The sequence below is a fragment of the Parasteatoda tepidariorum genome, chromosome 11 (genome assembly GCF_982258835.1).
Source record: "Parasteatoda tepidariorum strain Cologne lab strain chromosome 11, Ptep-v5.0, whole genome shotgun sequence".
In the NCBI taxonomy this organism is placed as follows: domain Eukaryota; kingdom Metazoa; phylum Arthropoda; class Arachnida; order Araneae; family Theridiidae; genus Parasteatoda; species Parasteatoda tepidariorum.
In genome coordinates, this window is record NC_141765.1 from 27,449,470 (window position 1) to 27,476,411 (window position 26,942).

A 26,942-nucleotide genomic window follows, 5' to 3' on the forward strand; every position below is an offset into this window, starting at 1 on the left:
TCATAATCAGAGATGTTTCCATGACCGCCGCCAATAGCTTATTGTGCAGATCTAGTGCAACGTAAATAAAGAATAACTGCAACTACAATTAAAAGTAGTTTACGTAAGATTTAATTTCAAAAATAAATTTTTTCACCTCGTTGAATGTTACTAACCGAAAGTTTTTTTTTCGTTCTGAAATGTTGTGAATATCATATAATTCATCACAATAATGCAATCATATTTTAAAGCAGTTTTAACATAAATCATTACAAAGTACTAAGGTAAAAATAACTACTGTTTTTGTTACGTACCTTTGGTGTTTTGGTAAATTTTAATGCATGCTAATATTTTTAACCATGTATTTTTTTTCTCAGAATGGGATATGAAAATTAACAACTTATTAACATTCAGAAATAGACATAAAGATCTTATTATTTTAAACAAAATATCTTCTCAATCGATTTGGATTCTTAATCCTCAAAACATAGATCTGAAAAATAGTTTTATTTTATTTTGTAACAGTCGTTGAACAACAGACCTAATTTTTAAATTTAAGACTATGCTAAAATGCTATGTTCAATTCCATAACCTAGTGATTTTTAACCCAATCCAGAATACCAGGGAACTTCTGGATCAAGTATTGAGAGAAATTTACCTTCCTTGAGGACTTTTTGGTTAAACGAACTCGGATTTGTATTACACGGAGAGGAAAACCACGAAAATCTCCAACGGTTAGCCAGGCGGGAAAGGGACTCTCCCTATGATTCGTCTGCCACTGAGGACATTTTCGTCCTCACTGTGGTCGGTGCGAGCCGGGTGCAAAATTCTGCTGGACCAGCCATCACTGGGATTCGAACCTGGTTATTGGAAAGCGAACACTCTATCCCCTAGGTCACCACGGCTCGGCCTAATTAGTTTAGTAAAAGAAGAGGTAGAAAGTTCAGGCACTTTATAATGTTATTTTTACTCTTTGGATGGGTTCAGAGCGGAAAAGCATTGATTTGCTCTATTTTATTCCATTTCTGAGACAATTCTGCAACATTGAAAAAAAGTATCGCCTAACTACCACAATATTATAAAATTCACCATGTTTTCTGGCTGCATTGGAACATAAAAAGTACGGTTTAATTTGAGGCTATGCAAAAATGTTCTGTTTGATCATCTCTATTTTTTTTAGGAAACGTATTGTAACTTTGTTTTTAGTTATTTGGTTGTTGTCATCTCTATATAAACTTACATCTATCAACTTTCACAATTATAAAAAAATGCAACATGCAAATACCTGGACAAGGCTGAACTAAATAAGTAACTTAAATGTTATCACAACAGCCAAAAATGGAATCATGGAGGTAGTGGACTCGAATTCCATCACATCCCCTGATGCATCTATTTATTTACATTTACTTATTTTTAGTTATACATACATATGCAGGGCTGTGTGCTCCTTGCAGGTCGGCTTATAAACTCGATGAATAGATAGTACAAGATAGAGAAGGATATCACAAAGATATATCCAGGGATACAAACAAGCTAACTCCACGTTACAATAGAGGCAACTTTTTAATGTCCTTCTCTATTTTTTTCTATATGTTCTTTGACTTAATAATAGTATATAATAAATTACTTTGTTAAGAGCACGCAAGCCTGCATATGTATGTGTAACAATAAATAAATAAATACTTTGAATAGTATATTTCTTAATAATTCGTTTTACAAGGGCTTCCCTGTCCGACAGATCTCGTCTTTCAAACACCACTTAAAGTAGAAGTATCTCAACGTAATCCGGGATATGTAACAATAAATAAATAAATTTGGTTTAGATACATATGCAGATTCGTGTGCTTAGTGCAAAGATATTGCATCCAGTACCTCTACACTTTAGAGCGTTTGGTAGAAAGACAATATTCTTCGACAAAGGGGGCCTTAATAATGCATGCTTGTTTTGCTTGCAATAAACTCTAAGGACCTTGCTCGCCGTGCAGTATTGCTGTTCCGCTAACTGTTCTTAAACGTAGATCTAGTTGAATCAAGTCCTACGCTAACACTAGGTGTATATTTTTTCTGTCTTTTACAAATTTGTGCTATCTGTTTTTGAAACTGAAAATAATTTTTAAACCATTCCTTTTATTTACAAATAGTATTAGGTATCATGATTCGTATTTTACGAGGAAAAAAATCCTTTTTTTTATACAAATATGCATACGGATTACAAATACAAGAAAGATATAAGAAAAGCATCTTGCACCCTGCCCCTGTATATCTTTTTTCTTCTCTTGATTTTAAAAAGTTGAATCCAGTATGATTAAAAATATTATATAAGCTTGTATAAAAAGTTTCTAACTTCTCATACTGATTTTAGAAACATTCTGTTTTTGTTTCCGCTAGTCAATATATTTTTAAAAAAAATAGAAAACTATCTTAATTTTTTTTACCTTACAGATTTAAACCTTTATGGAATTTTTTTAAAAATCAAATGGTTAAGATTGCAAACGTAGGACATTTAATTTAAATAGCTAGAACATATGCCAATAAGAGATAATTTTGTTATTTATGGAATAGTTATAAAAAGAATATTTGCTTTACTTTTCTGGAATTAAAACTTATTTTATGCGTAGTATTTAGAACGTATATTTAGAACAAGAGGATCCAGAGAAATTTAAATGCGGAAGTAAATTACGAGTGCAACAAAATTAAAACGCAAAGAAATAAACGTGACATTTTAATGCGTGCTGTATACTGACTTTAAAGAAGAAAGATTGGTCAGATAAGCTAGAAAGTAGTCATGCAATCTTAACTGATAATTGCTAAGAAACATAATTTTAAAGCCCAACACATATATTGTTCACGTAAAGATGCAGAACGATGACACATTTAGCCCAGTGAAAACAAAATGTAAAAAGAAAAGAATCATAGAATTATTAAAAAGCAGGAAATTAATATAAAGATAGCACATAACATATATTTTATATATTTATAGTCCAAAATTTATTTTATATTTACAATTTTGCGGAATTAGAAACATCCAGTAACTTAATAATGTACTTTTTTTAATGTCATTTTTTTGTCATTTAGAAAATTTTCCTTTTCTAATTTTGAATGAGTTTAGAGCTTGTTTTGCTTACTTAGTATAAAACATTTCACATAGTTGCTTTTATTCAAGGAAAGAAAAGAACATACATTTTAGAAAACAACAATTTTAAAATTTAATAATCGTAAAAATTTGTACGGAATACAAATTTTGCATAATTTTAAAGAATGTAATTTAGTATGATAAAATACCTAATTTGAGCGAAATCGGTCAAATTTGTTTCTCTGTTAAAAAGATTTCAAATTTTTGATTTCTCAAGATCAAATCGATTCGACCAATTTCGCTCAAATTTTGCATGTTTTCATTTAAAATTACATTCTTTAGGATATTGTAAATATTTGCATACCTTACAGTTCAAAACACTTCCAACTATTACTTATTACATTAATAAAAATAATAAATAACTGTAAAAAGTAATATTTTACATGTAATTATCTTTGGATAGATGAATTTTTTAAATGCGTGCAAAAGTTTTTCGTTTCATTAAAAAATTTCTCGAAATATGGCTAAGTGAAACTAATATAAAAGAGTCCATTTTTTATAATAATCTCCCTTGACAAAACTATTGAGACCCTATAGTCCAATTTAAGGCTATCCTCCTATTTTGAGGGAAAAGAATCCATCCAAATTCGCCACAAAAAAAGTATGTTTATTCAGAAGAGTTTGGTCAGAAAAAATTATTTTATTCTGAATTCGCAGATTAAAATATCGTCTATGCAAATTAATTTACATATTTTTGGTTACTCCCTCAAGCCGTCAAGACTGAATCCTGATACGAAAAAATCTTCTTATTAAATAGCTGTTCAATTCGCATCACGAAGTAGCGCTCAGGACTGTGCGGAAAGCAGGAATTAAAAATCTGAGTTTCGAATGTCCACGTTAAAAATGCTGCTGATTGAAATGAATTGGCTGAAATTGACAAAAACAGTGATATTCCTCAAATGCAAGACTATTTAAAAGTCAGTGACAACTTGTGTAGTGAAGTCATAAATCTTTAATTTCAATTGTAGCTCACGGCGTGAGACTTAATAAAAATAACTCAGGGAACAGTGAGGAAGATGAAGAGCCAGACGAAAAGGGTGACATAAAAATTATACAGGTGCTTTTAAATACATTTCTCAGTAATAAAAAGAAACTTAATAACTGTTGGTGACTATGAAGGACTTAAGATGATTGATGAATTTAATGTAAAAAAAATTTAAATCCTCATGTAAAAAAAAATACTTTTAATTCACAATTTTTTAAATAAATACGAGTAACAGACTATTAATTTTTAAAAGTACAATTTCTGAAAGCACACAACTTGTAGTTCATGACGTGAACTTTAAAAAAACTCAGGAATTAGTAAGGAAGATGAATAGCCAGAAGATATATATATTTATATATATGTATAATAACTGTTGGTGACTGAGAAGGACTTAAAATGATTGATGACTTTATCCTAATGTAAAAAAAAAACTTTTCAGTCACAATTTTTTAAACAAACACTTGCAACAAATTATTAATTTCCAAAAGTACAAAGCTCTACTGTTTATTTCAAACATTTCTGAAAAAAATGAAAATTTTTCAACTGAAAATTTTGACTTACTTCAAACAAATGTAAGTGACTATTATACTTACATTTTACTGATTATTTATTTTAACATTTATGTAACCTGAAATTCTAATTAAATTACAATTTGGTTTTTTAATTCTTATGCAATCTCTGAATAAGAATTTTCCTTTTTAATCGACAAAAAATTGGTTCAGGTATGTCTTCAATTTGGAGAATCTACTGCACATCTTGATATACAACGTGCATAATAAAACAATACAATCTAAAGGACTATTCATTTAACGTATTGTCAAGGAAGTTACTCCAATTATGTATTACTCGTTATTCAATTTTTATTTTTATTTACAATAGCTTTTAAAACAAATCCTTTGTAAAATAATTAAATAAATATACTCCCAAACATTTTATGAGTTACGTCTTTACAAATAACAAAGATAGAGCGAAATAAGAAAAACGAGGAACGTATAAATTTCAAAGCTCATTTACTCAATTCACTAAAACACATAATTAAAACGTGAATTGTATTATGTACTGTTTCATTCTGTATACTGGCATGTATTTATACATAATGCAACGAAAATCTCAATTGAAATTGTTTTTTAAATTTTATAAAATTTGTTATTATGATGTTTTAAATCATAACGCACTTTAATTTTTAACGACAGTTGAGCTTTACGTTTTAATGTAAATATACTATCATCAATAATAAGGAATTTTTAAGATATTATTTCGTTCATTACATTAAGCATTCATAAGTTTTGTATTTTAATTTGATGTAATGTCAGAGAATACTATAATACCTAACCACTGTTTGAGAAATTTTCTTTCTAATTTGTTTTTGTTTCTAATATATTGAAGTTATTTAAATTTTGCATGAACACAGAGGGACAAAGGTCTTGAAAACGGTTAATATCATAAAAAATACAGCTTGGGTCAAAAAAGGAAACAATGTCAGTTTAATATTAATACTTTTTTAATAAAACTAAAATTACTTCGCCTTTTGAATTCATGAACTTGAAATGTAAGAAAATTTCATGTGTATCATCGGATTTTTAAATGCTTTCTTGGAAAGTTTTTTTTAATAAACAGTATAAAAACGAATTCTTTATTTTATTAAATGTTTTAATGTAAATATATTGAAAATTTAATTTTGCTGCTGTGCCAATTTCTATTTTTGTTTCTCATTAAAAGAATTAATTTCAAATTAAAACTACCTGAAAATAATTCTTATTCATTTTTATGATATATTTTACGTTATATTAGCACAGCAACATGATTTCTTTACCTCCAAGCATTCATTTACTTTTACTGATAAGTACATAAACTTACATTTATAAAAAAAATTTCATTATAAAAAATTTGCGTTTAAAAATATAGGTTTGTACTTTTTTGTACTTACCTAGTTAAAATTTTAATAACTTTTAATTTTTTAGTGAACTGAAGTGTTTATATTGATTGCTTAAAAAGGCATTAGAATCAATACCTTACTTGCCTGGATAGCAATATCAGACTCATAATTATGTATGATTCAGAATTTATTCCGTTTCTATACAAAACTTAAACAACTTCTTAACAAATAGATATATCGACTTGGGTGTGACTTTATTCGTCTTAAAAAATTGCATCGGTAATATTGCATCATTTGCCTAAATAGTAACTGTACTCAGTTAAGAAAAGACCATTGCAATAGAGGATGTAAGTAATCATCCGTGGCTACATATAGTTCCGTTTTATTTCGTTATCAAATTATTCAAATATGCTTTCAAAACAATATGAAAGCTTTTAAAAGTTAAACACGCCAGACAAAAATTTAATTCATGTCATCTTTTACGATATATCATAGAATTAATAAAAAAAGGTTATAATTTCATAGTCTTACTGGAATACCAGACTTGGAGACACGTCTCAGTAAATAAGGAGAATATTCATTCTTGAAAAAGAAACAACTATATGACGAAGCAAGAGCATTGGATTTGATTAGACTACTGAAAATGGCGCGTCTTATGCCTTAAAATGCCTTAAACAAATCAAATGCGAGATAAATAGTTTTTACTTTTGTGGAAAGAAATGTGGAATTTAAGAAATGTGGTGCCGTCGTGGCAAACGGGATAGAGCACTCGCCTCCCAATGAGGTAACCCGGTTTCTAATCCCAGCGATGGCTGTTCGATACGAATGATACCTCCGGCTCGCATCTACCACAGTGCTGACGTAAAATATCCTTAGTGGTGGACTGATCCTGGGTTAAAGTTTCTTGCCATCAGACTAACCGTGGGAGGTTTTCTTGGTTTTCCTCTCCATGTTCCATAAATGAGTCCTCCACGAAAGCAAATTTCGCTCAATATTTGATTCAGGAGTACCCTGGTCTTCTTGAGTGGGTTCAAGAATACAAGACTACGGAGTTGAACTCTGTTAGTCGTAAATTCAAAATGGAATCAGCTGTTCAACGACGATTATAAAATTTAAGAAAAAGAAAGAAAGAAATGGGAATTAAGTAAATGGCTAAGTTAGTAAATTTATTTTATGACAACCTTTGAACAGTTGACCCAACTTTCAAGCTTACAACTATTAATGTTAAACTTCGTAGCCTTGTTATTTTGAACCCAATCCAGAAGACAAAGGAACTCCTGGGCCAAGTATTAGGAGAAATGTTCCTTCGTGGAGGACTAAGTTAAGAATTGATGAGGCTTCCTGCCTGTCAGTTTTAAATATTTGAAAATAAGGAAATGTTACGTTTGGAAATTTTGTAACACTACTATAAATGTTGATCCTAGTTAATATAGAGAAAAATAATTTTTCTAAGAAAAATATATATATAGTATTTCTGAAACGTATTTACATCATTTTGGAAACAAATAGACTACAAAAAAATCCACTTTATTTAGTAAAATTATTGCTGTCTAATGATGTAACTTACCTTAATAATTTGGCCATCAGTAATAATTATTTCGTTTGTATTTTTTTAAAATAAGTTTTAGTCTGAATTGTAAGATAATTAAATTTTTTTTGCGTTTTCATTAAATAAATTTCGTTTGAACTCTTAACTTCATACTGCATGTGAAAAGTATGATTCTCTCTTATTTCTCAAAATCTAATTTAGGTCATCTAAATTAGGTAATTAGCCTAAAAAAGTATCAAATAACACTTTTATTCATAAATCAGGTAAAAATTTGCAGGCATTACAACAATTTAACGACATTAAATCCTTAAATAAATCGTCAAAAATCCACAATTTTTTCACTATTATTCCACAATTAATAGCTAACACATTTGACTTAATGATTTTAGATTAAAGTGAGAAATTTATTTTAAATCTCACAGATAGGGATGAAAGAGATTTCTAAAGTACGGCATTTTTATCACTGGGGGTCATTCATCGAGAAATTTCCCACATTCTCCACTGGAGGGCGTCTAGTTCGTTTTCAAGAAACGATCAATGTAGCGATCTTTAAAACTCAAAGAGGGAAGCCTTTGTAAAAAATTGTCTACAAAACATACTTTTTATTTAAAAATACTTTTTTAAACAAAAACTCAAGGCTTAAAAATATAAAATTTAATACTGAAGGAATATTATCGTCAAAATTAAATTTTCAGCAAAATAACATTTTATTTTTCAACTGAATATATCTCAATAAAATTAACTAGAAAAGTATTTAAAAAGTATTACAGACTGTGTAATTTTTTACCAATTGATAAGTTTTTTTTTTATATACGGGGAATCAATTTTGTTAGTTTGATGGCTCTATCTAAAATATACTATTATAGCTAGCACAGTAGACATAGTGGATAGAATACGGGAATTATAGTTTACCTATTGATTTCTAAGAACTTTTAGAAAGTACTATTTAAAAAATAAAACTTGTGTGATTTATTACGTAAATATCTATAGATAGATAGTTTTCATAATTCGCTTTTTTTTCTTTTTTCTTTTTTTTTTGAGATTTAGAAAGGAATTGAGTGTTTGCAATTTTCTTAAAATAAGTAAATACATATAGCTATTTTTAAGCTATTTGAATATGTTTTTCATAAAAATTTTTTCCAATTAATTTTAGTTGATATATTTCTGGCCAAATACGATGATAACTGTTTCGTTTGTTACCGCAATCCCTATTAGATGTGCACATTCTTAAAAAAAAGCATTTGCTTTGTAACTTTAAAGATAATATGTAAATTTAAGCTTTATTGAACAACAATTTGCTAGTAACGTCATATCTAAATAACAGAAATTAAGGTAACTAAATAATTCTAAAAAACAATTATGGAGATTCAAATTAAAATCTTATATATTATCATGTTGATAAATTAACTATATTTTTATGCTACTATACACGTTAATATACATGGCATAGTGAAACAATACTCACCACTAAAAGGCTTCTTCTTCAAAAAGCAAATCATGCTATTTGTCGTACGTTATTAGAAATTTATCGTTAAATATGATTAAATAGCGATTTTTAAAATTTTTATTTAACCTTATTCAACCAAAACAATCAAACAACCATAAAAAAGGTGATATTCAAACTGTTGAGAAATAACGTATATTTATAGTTTTTAAGTAATGCGGTTTAATAACCAGAATTCTCTCCGTGCCAACTAGGCCCACCTTATGAAGCCATTTTGTTCCTTGCAACTGAGTGCATACTACAGCTGATCCAGAAACTATTCATCTGATTTACATTTTTTTAGATTATAATTATTTTTTATAGTGTATTATCGGATTTATTCATAAATCTATTCTTGAATTTCTTTAAAAATTTAAAACATATTTTTTTGCATGTAAATTACTATTTATTTCCTTCATTTAAGAGAAAACAATATTTTTTTCTTGTTATATAACATACCTTTTCTAACTTGCTCTCATTGGTTCTGCAAACTCTGTAAAAAAATCCGGATCAAAAAGTCTGAATTATAAGTTTTTTTTATAATAAATACTGGATTTCAAATTTTTGTAGCAAGAAATTACATTTCTTAGAAACTGGTCAAAATAATGGCTGAAATACTTTTTACAACAATAGCTAATATGCAACATTTATAATTCTGAAAAACTTTTTATATGCACAATTAAAAATTTTGCCCCTTATATTGTAAAAAATTCTGGATCAATTTACGGTAAGCTGCACCGGCACATTGGATGACGGTACTTTTTACTAAAATATTTTCCCGGAAAAATCTGATATACAGTAATTTTTACAGTAATATTTATTGTAAAATTATTGAAATCAATGTAAAATCAATGTAGTAAAATAATTATTGCTGTAAAATATACAGTACAAAATTTTACAGTAAAAGTGGATAAATTTATTTTACGTATTGATGGTAATCTATTGATGGTAAAATTTATTTTACGGATGATGCACCTAGGGTACCGGTTCTTTTTACCGTAATTTAATTCGGACTTTTTTACAGAGTAGGCTTTTGAGCTTTTTTAAGAACCACTTGCTTCACAAACAAACACGAATCCTAAAGGAACAAACACGAATACTAAAAACCTACGACTGACACCTGAAATTATAATGAACGTTAAGAAGATAATAATAAAGGTAATACGTTAGCTTTGACAAAAAATTAAAATTTTAATGATTAATTCACATGCGTTGCATCATCAATGCGAAAACATCACACACTTCGGATAATTTGAGTGCTTAGAGTTGTGTGCATTTTGAAAGTAAATTTTTTTTAAAATAGAGGAAAAGCTTCACAAAAGAAAATTTTAAATTTTGTTAATGATTTTAAAATAAATTAAATTTTTTGAAATGAGGTACTAGTTCTAATAATTTACTAAATGTTTATTTATTATGTTCAATTTGTTTTATAAAAATAACAATATAATTCTTTTGCAGCGGACTGCAGCTTCCTGCTGGCGAATGCCCAAATTGTGGACTATCCTATTGTATACTGTTCAGAGTCATTTTGCAAAATCTCCGGTTTTAACAGAGCTGAAGTTATGCAAAAGTCGTGCCGGTGTACATTTATGTATGGGGAGCTGACAGACGAGAGTGCCATTAGCAAAATTGAACAGTGCCTAGAAACACAAACTCAGAATCAGTTTGAAATTCTTCTTTATAAGAAGAACGGTAAGTACATTTTTATCAGAAAGTTTTATATCTTTTCCCATATAAAAAAATTAAGTTTGAACATTTTCCGTTAAGAATCAGTAATAAATATAATCAAATAATAGAATATTTATCCAAAAATACTTTAGCTTTTAAGTTAAGAATTAAGTTTAAAAATATTCCTAAGAGAGTTTCTGACGCATTGAAAAAATACTAAAAAAGTTTATGAGCAGATGTAAATTTTTACATTAGATAAAAAAGCCAAATTTTATTATTTGGGGTCATTTTAGGAAAAAAATTGGGTCCGTTTATAGAATCGTAAAAAAAAACTATCGTAAAAGGACTTTTCACAAAATACTTAGCCTCAAAACTGACCCTACACGAATTGTTTTATTATAAAAATAGACCCTTCACAAAATTTTTTATCTGAAAAATGTATCTTTTGCAATATTTTTTTATCTTAAATATGGACCCTCCAGAAGCAAAATCAACGACGCTCTTAATTCATAATTTTAAAACTACATCTCTCTGAGAGATATTTTTTTCTTTTTTCCTCACAAGACTTATTTTCACAAGTTCACAAAACATTACCTTTAACAAAATGCCTGAACTATTTCATTTAACTCGTTTGTTTATTTCATTTGTTTTGTCGGTTTTCACAAAATCTCTAAAACCCGGTCTTCAACTTATGAGCAGGTTTTTTCCAAATTCACAAAATTTGACCTTTTACAATAGACCCTAATTATTTTAATCCTTTGAGGAAAGAAAAATTTTAATCAATTTAAATTAATTTAATAAAATTTTAGACAAGAAGAGCCATAAGATTTGTAGCATGATTGATAAAAATAATTGATAAAAAAATGAACTTACTTATGAAAAAATACAGTTTAAGAGATTAAAACTGCTTCATTTATTTCCAAAAAAGTAGTTTCGCTCTAAAAGCAGTGCCCCGCCAGAGGTTTAAAATACATAGAAAACTCCTCACTTTTATTAAAAGAATCTTAATCTAGTTTTAGGGCTAAAATGCAATTCTGTTTTGGGTAAGATGGAATTGCGCATAATTGCCTCTCCTTCAAATAAATTAGCTGTATAACAAACATGATATTCATTAGCTGTATAACAGACGTTTGTTTTGTTTTTCATATCTGGTCATACATTAAAAAAGACTTACATAAGCAATAATCTTTTTTTGTAGATATATTGAAATAAATATTTATTTCGAGAAGAAACAAAACACTACAAAAAATGTATTTGATGATAGACTGAGGTTATAAAAGAAAATATTTAGGCATTTATTTACGGCGATAAAATTCTGGTATAATTGTCGTACTTGTTTACTTATGACACTTCTGATATGAGAAACATAATTCTGGTACTGAATCTAAAGTCTACCTTATTTAAACTAGTCTTGATAATTTTCATTTGCATGGTAAATGCTTACATGAAATTCTGGTTTTCATAATTATGCTACACATTTAGTAAAAAGCACAAAACTGAAGGAAAATGTAACCTTAGAAATGGTTTTTATACCAAGACCTGAAGTATCATGAAAAAATTAAATAATTTAAGCACCATGGTAATAAAGTCATATTTCGCAATTCGGTAAAAATTACCGCACTTTTTGATATTCCCATAGAACCAAACACACAGTATAATTTATCATATTCCGGTAGTTTTGACCGTACCTTTTTTCCAGCGTTTATTGATCTGAAACATAGAAATGATATTAAACAATTTTAATCTTGATCTTAATTATTACAAGTTACCCAAATTAAGAACAAGATTTATGGTGAAACCATTTGATTATCGTATTCTGCCACAAAAGTTTACAATTACAACCAAATATTAAAAAAGTTTAAAAAATGTAGTAGAAAGAAAAATGTAAATGTTTTTTTATCCATTTCTTAATATCTTAAAAATATTGGAATAAATATTACTGATTTAATTAAATCTTAATTTCATGGGTAAAAAAAGTCAAATCAAACGTCGACTATATATATATATATATATACACCGAAGAGCCATTACATTATGACCACCCTGCTAATAACATGTAGGACCACCTCTAGCCCTCAAAACTGCTAACACCCGCCGTGGCATTGATTCCACAAGGTGATGATAGGTAGTCCGAGGTATCTGGTACCAAGCGCTCACCAACTGGTCCTGCAATTCCCTCACATTGCGAGGGGGTAGCGTGGCAGCACGAATTTGGCGTTCCAAGTGGGACCACAAATGCTCTATTGGATTAAGGTCAGGTGAATTTGGGGGCCAAGACATGACTTGAAAGTCTCTGGATTGTTCCTCGACGATTTGACCCTTATGACATGCTGCATTATCCTGTTGGTAAACACCATCCCCCGCAGGAAAAACTGCTGCCATGAATGGGTGAACCTGGTCTGCAACTATGTTCAAGTAGCTTACAGACGTCAGGAATTGTTCTATGAGGATTATGGATCCTAATGTGCCCCATGAAAACATTATTCCTGGGCGAGAAAACATGAAAACCTGGGCAAGCCCATTGTTATAGATGGAGGGCGGTCATAATGTAATGGCTCTTCGGTGTATATATATACAGTGAAACCTGTGTAAGTTGATCACTTGTGGTGCATTGTTTTAGTGGTCAGCTTAGACAAGTGGTCAACTTATAGAGGGGGTGGGTCATTGTTTACTTTTTCGTTTCCCATATCAAGTTGCTATATATTTAACTTTTTTTTTTACTTGACTTAAAAATTTTACTCAGAAAATATGCAAATGAATATCTTAAGAAATGTGTTTGAACCTGAATGAACTTCAATTTGATACATATACTTCTAATATTTAACTAATTTTTTTTAAAAAAATTATTTCGTTAGTTATGCATGTGAAGTGTTTAACAAATATAATTTCTTTAAATATCAGAACACGAAAATATTGCGCAAATTTTCTGCATTATTAATAATGCTTAAGTTTATACACTGAGAAAAAAGTATGACCAAAACAACCAGATTACAATAAAATTTACTGTGTTTCTGGCTCTATGGGAACACCAAAAAGTTCCATAATGTTTAACAAAGAGCTTTGCTAATGATTTTGGCGAAATTAACAATAAAATATGGTTTTATAAAACGGGATAAAATTTGGTAAATGTGGTCAAATTTGGTAGTTTTTTCACGATGCTTTAGGGCATGGCATAAACACCGTTTATTCAGTTAAATTTACTTCACAGTTCTGTATCTTTTTACTAAATGTGTGTTAATAAGAACTATGACTTTGAAAGCCAGAATTTCCAGCAAACTTTTACCATGAAAGGTAATGTTGGTAATGATTTTGATTAAATTAAAATATTTTTTATAAAATGTGCTAACACTTGGTAAATGTGGTAAAATTTCATAATTTCATCATAATACCTTAGAGCATGAAAATCTTTTAGTCGGTTAAATTAATTGTTCAGTTTTGTATTTGTTACTGAATGCATGGTAATAAGAATTTAAATTTTAAAAATCAGCATTTCCGGTAAACCATTTTCATGTAAATGAAAACAATTACCAAATGAATAGTTGAAATACTGTATATTTTGGTTTTATTACCAGTATTATATCTTTTTAACCAGATGTCTCTTTACCATACATTTTGATGATTTTCCCAGAATTTTATTCTCTTTGTAGAATTAATCGGTCCGAAAAGATATTAAGTTTTTTTTGTCAATTTTGAGAATTTGTTGTCTGTTATATAATTATTAACTTACTTAACAATGAAAGTTTATTGATAATTATTAAAAATTCAATAATAGTTATCTTTTGAAATAAAATGAGAATTGAATGAGTACGAAAAGTTTAGCGGCGAATATTTTTCAAAATAAAACAACAATTTAGGTAGAAAATGTCACTTAGTAAAAAAAAATGCGCACTTTAATTTAGTTTTATAAGAATTGAATTGTTTAGAAAAAAACTTTCCTCTTTCGAAATTTTAAGTTATTTGGTTTAATAATTCTTTTTAATGGTTTTTCTACTTAAATCTATTTTTCTACAATCATAAATAAGGGCAATTAATAAAATGTTAAAGTACTTCAAAATTATACAGGACTTTTGAAAAAGATTTGTTTTTAAACTGCTTTAAACTTTCAAACATTACTTTCAATACAAATATACATAAAACCAAAGTAATGAGAAAAGTAATAAAATGATTGAAATGAATGTTTAAAAAAAACAGAAGAAATATATATCAAATCAAACAGAAGTAGAAAATAAAATGAAGAAACCCCAATAGTTGAAAAAATGTCAGTTCAAAATTGTTTAAGTTGTATCTCAACAGAGCGAAATATTTACTTGGCATCCTTTTTACAGCAATTAAATTACTTATTTGCATTAGAAAGAAAAATTGCTTCAATTCATTGAAAAAGAATCCCAACTTAAGATTCCGTGGTTTGAATTGGGTGCATTCACAATCTATGTTGGTAGTCATTATTCTAATCTTTCTGTGCGGTGAAGGACTCATGAAATCGATTTCGAAAAAGAGAGCAGGGGCAAATATATCTTTGTCGCTCCATTTGGCGGCCTTGTGTTTGAATAGTCAAAACAATTATTTCTCCTCACTTATGAGAAGTGACTGTGAAATATTATGTTGACCAACTTTGAATTTTTCCTCAATTATTATATTTGAATGGTTTATAACATAGTTTAGTAAAAATGATTGCTTTAGTTTTATGAAATAGAGTGTAGTTTAAGATAAATGGATGCATGGATTAGAAAAAAAAGAGATACGAACATACTCTAAAATGAGTAGTGTTTTCGTTTAGTTTTGAAAAGCAGTCTCATACAACATGGAAAATATTTGAAATCATATATCTGCGTAATAAGTGCATGACCGTGACTAAAATAATATCGTTTGGAGATTTAGAACCAAAAACAATTCTGTTAGAATTTGAATAGATTTGAAAGGCGTAAATTTATTTAATAAGCAAAGAGTTTAGTAGTATGATGAAATTAAAAACTTAGAAAAACAAAATGATTTTCATTTTAAAAACTAAATTAGTTCTTTATTTAATTACAGGATTTTTATTTTATTCATTTCTTACAGCTAGCGGAAGCATACATCAAAATTAAAATTTCCCAAATATATGCAGTTTGGAATATACACGTTTTATGTATTTTTTACATTTATTTTTACTTTAAATTATAAATTTTTCTTAATATATAATATTATACCTATGCAATTATATTGATCAATCTAAACTGAATCTGCATCATAAACTGAATTGAGCCAGTATAAACTATGTATATGACTTACCAAGAATTTCAAGGGAACATTAAAAACTGTCTATGTTGATAATGTGTCTTACGTGAACTTCTTAGTGGGGCTTATGTAAGCCAAATTCTGATCACTTGTAATCCTGATTATAAAAAAGTAACTTTTTTTTAAAGTCACTTAATCAAGTCTTTTTTTGTGCACTATAAAATTATCTTTCAAGAGTATCTTTAGAAAAATTATTAGAAAAACATTTTTTTTAAAAATATGTCATCCGCTCAAATTTCACTTATAAATAATAACCTTAATTTTACTGAAATTGGAGAAATAATAATTCAGCCTAATATATTCTTATATCACAAAATAAAATATCGTTTCTCAATTATTAAATTTTTCAAATTTATTTTGTTGAAACATGAAATTTAATAATAATTAAATAAATTTATTCACTTCTGAAATAATCAGAATGCGATTATTTTAAAACTGAAAGAGGTAGCTAATTTTAAAAATATCCAATTTAGGTCAACTTAGAATAAGTTCATGTCTTACCACTTTATATTACTATTGTATAAAAGAATTTTTTCACAGTAATATAAAAATTTGTGAGTAATGAAAATAGGTTAACTGCTTCATCTTGACTAGAAATGGATCCAATCACTGGTAAAAACTTCTTTTAGATGATCAGTTTTTTTTCTTCAAATTTTGATAGAAAACGTATTCTTATTTTGAATAAATATAGAATAAATACCCGCCACAGACTTATTTTTGACTTATTATTTTTTAAATGACACACAAAATTTATTAAGTATATTTCAGAATAGTTTATTTACTTGATATCCAAATACTATTACAGAGATTCTATACTAAAGTCTTTAGTGTGTTCTTTTTCCCATTTGAAACTTTATCTTTAATTTTGGAACAAGTTTATTAAAAATCATCCAAAATAAACAAAACAATTCTGCATCATATTTAATAACACGAAATATAATTGGCTGTAAGTGAGAAAACAAAATTAAAAACAAAAGATGAAGTGTTACTTTGTAGTTTATTTGTTTCATTTTAAACAAATGAACATATAACATTATTAACCATTACGAACAGCGTTGTAATCAAACAAAATATTCATAAATAACGCGTTGAAATAAATTACTTATCTTGATTTAGTTTTTCTCAACACTGTGTGCTAAAGAGATCATCCCATAATTCATTCAACCTGAATATCTAAGTATATCAAGGTCATACACTAGGGAAATACTCTAGGGAGGCCAGTTTCAACCTCTAGGCCATAAATAAGTGTTTTAGTCAGCTTCAAGGAAATTAATTTTTCTCTTTCCACCGCCTGTCATCGATCAATTGCTAACCTCAGCTGTGAGTTATTCTAAATAAGAAATAGGCCAATAGCACGTATCTCCAATGTACAGAAAGTATATGTCTTCATTAAATGATCATTGTTTTGACGTCACGCTATATTTTCGCTTATTAAGTTTAATATATATTAATATTAATATTATTAATATTTATTACGTTTATAGGATTAATGTATTTAAATTGTATTATTGTATAATATCAAAATAATTTTAATTGATTTTAAAAATAAATTCTGTGCCTTTCTTTAAAAACAACAATAATAGTTGTGATCGATTGTATTATATACAAATCGAAGAATGGTGCGAATTTTCAATTTAAAACATTTGTCTTTTAAAGAGTATTTACTTTAGAGATTAATTTGTTCTAAATCTTTGGTCCACAATTACACTTAATTTTTGCACGTACAAAAGTTTTCTAGAGAATTTATAATTTGACGAAAAAAATATTATTATATGGTATCGATACAGAAATTCATAATATCTACTTCATAATAGGCACTGTAAAAATCTCTTAAATTTGCTGAAAAGAACTATCAGTTGGTGCGCCAGTTAATTTACGGAAAAATACTGTTATTTAAAACACACGTTTTTTAAGCAGATAAGTGCTGTTATTTTAGCAAACTCTTATTTTAACAAAAATAAAAAAAACCTCTGCTATTTTACAAAAAAAAAAGAAAAAAAGTTTATAAAATAGCTACGCTAGCATTGTGTTTGGTGAGAGCAACGAGAAGGACAGAAACAACCCGTCAACTCTGGGATTCGAAACTTTGGTACCTCATTGTAAAGCAAGTACTCTTTCCCTTGAACTACCGAAGTTCCATTTTCTATTATGAAGAAAAATCTTAAACTGTCTTTATCTTAAGAGTCTGATTGAAATTAAATTTAAGTATTGTAGCATTTAAAACTATAGTGACTAACCCTAATAAAATTGTCTGGCAACTTAACTTACTAAAAAATTACATCTAAAGAAGCTTAATAGTCCAGTAGAGCATCATTTTGACAATAAGTCAAATTACCGTTTTATTCATACGATGTTCAAACCTTAAAATAATTGCTGAAAAGTAAAAGCAAGTATAAAAAATGATCTTGAAATTATTTGAAAAAGGGTAACGTTATCGAACGGTTAGCTAAACTAGCTATCGTACTGAAAGCAATAACTAGAATTTGAATTTAAACTTTCAAATATACAGAGAAAGTCTGTTATTGCAATACAAAAAAAAACTATTAATTTAAAAAATAAATTAAAATTTTATTCGGAAACTGTATAAAAATTACTTCAAAATTAGAGGATAAGAAATTTCTTAATCTCGCTATGTATAGAAGTTAATCAAACATTTTTACGAGCCTCTCAAAACGCATAGGTAACTTTTTAAAGAAAATTAATTATAGCAAATGAATAAATGACACGAATGACTTTCCTTTATTCCTTTCAGATAAACTTTTCTTTGGCAAATTATTCCCTTTGAATAGATTCAAATAACTCATTATGGCTGAGAACTCAGCAGAAGGCAGATCTTCAGCTTTTTTTTTTTTAAATCATATGAACAGCAATAAAGATAGGATTTAGTTTTAATCATTTTTTAATAAAAATTCCTAATCGTTTCATGCACTCTACTTGAAAGAACACTGTATTAGGTTGTTTAGTTTTGTTATTCATCTATTTCGTTTAATCAGAACTCCCAACAGCATGTAGCCCAGCTGTAACTAATTGGGATAAAAAAAGCATTAAAATATCAGATGAAGTTAGTGGAGCGAAAAAAACCATGTTTATACCTAACTCTATGTTCAATGAAAACTCACTGCAGCATATAGCATTCAGCTGTAATCAATGGTGATAAAATTATCTAGCATAAACTCAAAAGATGATAAAGGAGCTCAAAGAAAAAATTGTTTATTCTTAACACTCCATTTAATCAAGAAATCAAAAAGCATTTAGGTTAAAGCATTTAGGTTAGCTTTAATCAACGGTGATAAAATAAACTAGTGCAAACACAGAGGGAGATAGAGTGACCTAAAGTAAAATAAATTGTATGTTCTTAATGTTTCGACCGAACAGAGCTTTAAGCAGCGTTTAGTTCAGCTGTAATCATCGGTGATAAAATAGACTAGTACAAAGATTGTGGTAATCGAGGAACACACAAAAAAATAGTTTTTTTTATTTTATTAACGCTTCATCCAAGCAGAACTTTAAACCGCAATCAAATCAACTGTAACCAAAGGTAAATAATTAAACTAGTACAAATAAGAAGGTGATAGAAGATCACAAAATACAAATTGTTCATTTTAAACAGTCTATCCAATTAGAACTTTACAAAGCATTTTAGTCAGTTATAATGCATGGTAATAAAATAAACTAGTGAAAACACAGAGAGTGATAGAGGAAACTAAAGAAAAATAAATTGTACAATTTTAATGCCTCATCGAAACGGAACTTAAACAGCGTTTTGTTCAGCTGTAATTATCGGTGATAAAATTGACTAGTACAAAGAGGTAATAGAGTTACACACAAAAAAGGTGTTTTACTTTACGATTCGTCTAAACAGAATTTTAAACAGCATTAAATAAACTGTAATCGACGGTAATAGAGTAGATAACTAGTACAAATACAGAAGGTGATAGAAGAGCACAAAAAAAATTTCATTTTTAACAGTCCATCCAATCAGAACTTTAAAAAGCATTTAATTCAACTTTAATTAAAGGTGATAAAATAAACTAGTGCGGACACAAAGGGAGATAGTGAAACGCAAAGAGTAATAAGTTTTTTAATCTAAACGCTTCGTCCAAACAGAACTTTAAACAGCATTCAGATCAGCTGTAATCAACGGTGAATAATTAAACTAGTACAACTACAGAAGGTGATAGAGGAGCACAAAGAGAAATAAATTGTTTATTTTTAACGCACCGTCCAATCAGAACTTTAAACAGCGTTCAGTTTCAAATCTAGTTAAACAGCATTTAAATAACGTTTAAAATTTGATAATTGGAGAGAGTTGATACCTTTAAGCTCTTGTGCGTTGACCATATCACTAGTATAATATTTATCTCAATAGATCGATTACTCATGATTCAAAATTCTTCAAGTTTTTACGGGAAGAGGGAGCAAATTATGAACTAACTATAGTTTTTAACTCAATAAACATCAATGCAGAAGTTAAACAGGTTTTTAGTCATCAGCATCGCTTTTTCCCAAAAATATCATTTAATTTAAAGAAGTCTAAATTTAATTACACATGAAAATAAAATAATTTTGAAACATAATATTATGTTTTAAAACACTGCTTCCTTTCGCTTTTATGGTATATTACCGTTAAAGAAATAAATGAACTTCAAAAAGCAGTTAGTTTTTCTAAGCTCCAAGTTTATTTCGTTCGTTAAATGGAAAGAGATTTCCACAAGCTTTGAGAAAGCGCAAGAGCCTTTTCTCCTTTCATCGAGCGAGTCTGAGACTTCCGTTATTCTATTCGAGCAGCGATCGAATACTTGTCCTGGAAACGTCCTAGCGATAACATATATAGTACCGTCTGCGAGATCCTTGAGGATTTTCTCCCTCAACTGCAAGTCTATCGCAGCCTCTCTGGCTTGTGTAAGCCACATAATTTGAATCAATGATTCTTTTTTCTTTTTTGCAATGGAAATTGCTTTTCGTTTTCTTATGTGTACTGGAACAGTAATTTTTTATGAATCCAGAATTTAAAGTTTTTTATTACTCACACTAACTATTGACTATCATTAGCTTAATTCTGAGAAATTAGATGAAATATGCTGATTCGTTAAAAATATTTCCATGCAGCGAATTCCCAGAACAGGTTGAGAGTATTTGAGCCGGGATATATTTTTGGAAGTTTTTAACTGTACACTTATTTTTTTTAAGAAATCTTTTTTTACTTTTGTACTTTATAATTTAACAAGTTTACTTAAGTCTTCGGACTGACGTGTTTTTAAAAATAAAAATTTAATAACTTTAAAAAATAATCCTTTTTTTTTATTTCTGATTAGACTGTAGTTAAATTGTCAAGATTAACATTTTTATTCACTTATTCGTAATAAAATTATGTTTAGTTTGTGGAAAAAATGAAAGTAAGTCTTATCACACGTTCTAATTTATATATATATATATATATATATATATATATATATATATATATATATATATATATATATATATATATATATATATATATATATATATATATATATATATATATATATATATATATATATATATATATATATATATATATATATATATATATATATATATATATATATATATATATATATATATATATATATATATATATATATATATATATATGTATATATAAATATATATATATATATATATATATATATATATATATATATATATATATATATATATATATATATATATATATATATATATATATATATATATATATATATATATATATATATATATATATATATATATAACTTTATATATATATATATATATATATATATATAATATATATATATATATAATATATATATATATATAATATATATATATATATAATATATATATATAATATATATATATAACCATTTTTTAAGTAAATAATCATACGTTTAAACTGCAATCTACGGAAGTTACTTTTCTGATTTAATACAACTTTTGGATTTGAACTTATAAAGTTATTAATTTTAAGGTATTTATTTTGTATATTATAATTTAAAAATTTCATTACTTTTATTTAATTAAATTATAAGAATTAGAATAAAAATATAGTTACTTTTTGTCTTAAAACAAATGAAAAATTCGAAATTATAATTATAACTTTTATTTAACTTGACGACCGATTTATTCTACTAGCACCTGTAAAAATCTTTGATGTATAATTGCCATCAGTTTTGGTGCTGAGGTAAACTAAAAATTTTTACATTGCATGTAACCACATTTTTACATACGTTCTCATTGTTGTCATTTTATTTATTCATTTATTCATTTTTATTTGCTTATTTACTGGAAACACATATTTTCATGTCCATTAGAATTTATTTAGTGGTTTCATTTAAAAAACATTCCGTTTAGTAATATAATCGTACCAATTCTTTATAACAATTGCTATTTTGTCAATCCCATATGATTTTTTGCATGATAATTACAGTTCTGTATTTAAAAATATATTTAGTTTACTTCAACAATAAAAATGATCACTACTATACACTAAATTGTTTTTACTGTGTAGAATAGAAAAATGCTACAAAACAGTTAGTTTTTTATCTGTATATTTTTTGCTGTTATTGAAACATTCAATTTCTGTCCATAGATAAACTACTATTCAATTTTAGATTTGTTTTAAATATTTTTTTTTGTTTTTGTTCACCTACCTTGAATAAAATTAACTGCGAACCCTATTCTCTCAAATGCATATGAAAGATTTGACTTTTTTGATTTTGAGTAGATTTTAACTTTCGAACAAATATACACCACGGACAGAGCGAATAGAAACTATAACATGTTACATTAATATAACTGTAACTAGTTAATATAATAAATGCAAATAAATCCATTTTTATCTATTAACATTTAATGCAATGACATTTTAGGCATTTAAAATTTTTTGCTAAAAGTTTTTTTCTTGTGACTGAAATAGTAATTATTTGCATACATCACTAACAATACTTACTAAAAAATTAAATTTTTTTTTACAAAATATGCCCTTAATTAGCCTAAGTTATTCAAAAAATGTTTTAAATAGATTGCTTACTGCAGAAAGGAAGTGCGCTCTTAAATATTACTTTTATAGAAGAAATAATAATTTGTATTTCAGAACTCCAGACCATAAGAGTGTCTGAGTTATCAAATCTTAAAAAGTCATATTTTTGATTTCTTTAGAACTATTTGACCTATTTCATTCCAAAAAAGTTTTTGTCACTTAAAACTACATTTTTATAAATGATATAAATTTTGTGTACCTTAAGAGATAACAATTTTATTCGACAATTCAAAAATAAAATAGTGAAAAGTAAGTCATTATTAAAAATTATATTTTACAAGGAATTATCTTATGATAAATCATATTTATAATTTCTTTCAATTGTTAAAAATGGTCTTGAAAGTTAACGAAGTAACCAAAAAGTACACTAAGAAAGGACCCGAATATAGGAAAATTTACAGTGTTTCTTGCTCTATGGGAAAAATCTCGGTAATTTGTGCTGATAAGCACTTGGTGATTTTAGAAAAATTAGCAATAAAATATGGTTTTAAAATATGTGATACAATTTGGTACATGAAGTCAAAATTTGGTAATTTTATCATGATACTCTGGAGAACGACATAAAATCCTTTTATTCAGTTAAATTTACTTTTCTTTTTTTTTTTTTTTTTTTACTTTTTACTTAAGGTGGGATAAACCAGAATTTCCGGTAAACTGTTACTATATGAGCAGACAAATAAACAAATGAATGCTTTAAATACCGCATATTTTGGTTTTATTAACCAGAAATACGTTTCTTTTACCAGAAATGCCATTGCTGTACAGTATTGTTATTTTAGCAGATTTTTTTTATTCCGTGTGAAAATTGCATTTCGAGGGCCAAAATTTCGATCACTCTTCTGCCGAAACTTTTGGCACCATATTTATTAGATTATCGCTACACCCTACATTTTGAATGTCAGAAATCCAAATACATCGAGTAAAAGGTATGTTTATTCAGAGAAAGTATTGCTTCCCGTCTATGGTTTCTTAACTTAAAACATGAAGTGCGCTAATTAAGAGGGATATTTAAGATTAGTACCTCGAACTATTATGATTGAGTCTTAGTGCGTGAATCCAATCATTAGAACAAAAGTTAATACAGGATGGTTACTTTTTTCATTTTGCGCACTGTACAAAGCTAAGGAGAAATTCGAACATCGAAACTTGAGGAAATTAGTTTTTTCTCTTTCTAATATCGGCACATTGTAAGAATTAAGTGGGTTTTTTATGCTAAGTCTACGTACTAATTAATGATTCCCGACATGTTTTAATACACTTTTTCTTCCTATACCACATCGTTTTCTAGATAGGAAAGATAAATGCTCAGTTTCTCACCAGGTGACGATGTAATAGGTTTTATTAATTTACCGATAGCATCTTTATTAAGCCTAGAAAAAATTCGTATAGTTACAGCAGTTACTCAGTTAAAGTTACTAAGTAAAGGAATTTTCCAGGGTTAAGTGGGCACCCTTTGCTTAATTTAAGTATAATATAGTTAGAAATATAATGTTTCTATGTAGTTGTAGACGCATAGTTTTAATATAGTAAAATGTTTTTTTTTTAAAAAACGCAATGAATATAACAAAATTCATTTCGTGCACTAGTTTAGTTTCTCAGTTTTCCTACGCTGACCTTTCAAAAACAGCCCAAGTGCTCCATAATTTTTTCTAAAAAAACAACGTGTCTAAACCCATGAAACTCATTATGATTTAATGAGGAAATGATAAATAATTTTCAGTAGAGAAACTAGTTTTTCAAGTGACATTCAGCGACAAATAGCATAGAGATTCACTGTCAATTTTACTACCGAATATAACTCGACTGGGCGTTTAATATTTTGTTCACTAGTGCGTTTCAAATGCTCTAACATCAATCAATGTGTTCTAGGAGCTTTTGCAAAGCAGTCTGCTCGATAGTATGAAGTGCACGTGGTGCCGTTGTCACCTTAAGTAATATTAATGTTAGTGGTATCAAGGTGGAATAAATGTACGAAACAATTTTTGAAAACTCTCTCTTACATATTTCCTCTCTTTAAAGCATTTAAATGTAGCCAATGCATGCATAAAGCTATAAGAATAAAGTCAGGTCTTGCTAATCTACTAATTTCTTTTAGAAAACTTGTCTAGTTCCTTTCTAAATTCTTAATATAACCTTCTTAATATAACCTTAGCATAAATTTTTTAAGCATATGGATTAATTTTGATGGAGAATTCCTCTTGATGTCGAGTTTTATTGAAAATAAAATTTCATATATATTTAGTTCAACGGCTTGCAACGGATTTTAAACATAACCTTTTTTTTCCTCATTAAAAATAGTGTAATTCACACTGCACTGTAGTCGAACAACGAGTTTTCAACGAAACTGTTTTCTGGGAAATGCTCCGAACTTAAACTTCGCCAGAAAGAGAAAATTCCTATCACTCTCAGAAATAAAAATTTCACTCTTGAAGATTCTGCAACGTGATTAGTGATGAAATGCAAACCCTCAAATATGTGACGAAAATATTTCCTTAACTCGAAACCTCATCGTAGAGCATTGTGGGAGATTGTTAACTGGAATGACGAATCTTGATTGAAGACTAGACGCTTGAAAATAAAGTGACAGATCAAGCCGACCAGACTGTATGGTGGTCAAAGACTTGGACTCAAACCAGGAATATCATGGGTACGAATCCCTCTTCAAGCATGTGTGTAATTTATCTCATTGTTCTATCTTTAATTCTTGTGTTGCTTAAGCGACATTGGTAGCGCTTCGCGCTCTCGTACCACAGGTCCTTGGTTTGATTCTCGTGCCGGGCAAGGTTGACTCAGCCTTTCATCCCTTCAGTGGATCCATAAAATGAGTGCCAAGCATGCTTGAGAACTAAACACTGGGGGATCCACGTTCGGCTGACCACCCAGCTGAAACATCTGCTCTTGCACCAGAGAATTCCAGGTCAAGAAAACTGAGATGGGCACAGTGGGCCTTGGCTTTCTATGAGCTGTCGCGCCACTGAGTTTAGTTTAGTTTAAGCGACATTGACCCTCCTATATGATGTCCACCATAAAGCGATTAATAGAAAAATTCGATACATTATGCGCTACGAGTTTTTTTTTTCTTGAAGAAAAGGAAAATTAAATAACGAAATATTTCTTTAATTATGATAAAATTTGTTTTCTCGACGAAATAGCGATAGTTATTTCGTCATTTTGGCGAAGCAGTTTCGTCAAAAACGAAAAAAGTTGCGTGAAATTTGTAATTAATAATTAATTTAATTTATATAAATAATAATTTTAAATAAATAATTAATTTAATTTAATTTTTTTAGTAATAAATAATAAATTTAATTAATCAACAATAAATTTAACTTTCATTTGAAAATCAAATACTTTAAAAGAGCTTCGAAGATTTAAAATGTAAAGTTAGTAATAAAATGGAGCAATAAAATGTATGGTTTCTTTGAACTAAGCCATTGAAAACAGTCATGGTCATTCTATGGAATAGTAAATGTCATTTGAAGTATCTTCTAGGAGTTAAATGTCACTTACATTGTTGGAATCTTTCTTCAAATAGAATTTTCTACTTTCTTTCAAGATGATTGTAACAAGTTTAGAGCTTTAAATATTTCGTTGCAAGCAGCTACTTGAAACACTTTGAGAATCGTAACTTAGCTTTGGTGTTTTCACATTCTATCCCCAAAAAAGTAAAAATATCTTAAATTATTTTTCGCTGCTAAACTTTAAATAACTTATTTTTCCTTATTATTTTAACTTTATTATTATATCTGTATTTCATTATAATTCAAACTCTTATGAATGGTTTAATATAGGAATTTTCCATACGTGTTTTTAGTGGTAATAATTTAAAAATTACTTTATTATGTTACCAAAAAAAATTTTTTTTTTCTAAATTCTCTCTAAATATTATGTTCTATAAATAGTATATTATTATCATTTTATTATCATTATTA

The 26,942-nt window shown here is 28.0% G+C and overlaps 1 protein-coding gene across 2 annotated transcripts in view; it reads left to right on the top strand.

Moving 5' to 3' along the window:
* The window catches only part of LOC107447330 (potassium voltage-gated channel protein eag-like), a 237,049-nt gene that overhangs the window by 66,837 nt on the left and 143,270 nt on the right, over positions 1–26,942 (top strand). For both annotated transcript variants that reach the window (XM_071187319.2, XM_071187321.2), the window contains exon 2: positions 10,464–10,697. In XM_071187319.2, coding sequence (XP_071043420.1) covers positions 10,464–10,697 — 234 coding nt within the window. The remainder of the gene's footprint in view (positions 1–10,463; positions 10,698–26,942) is intronic.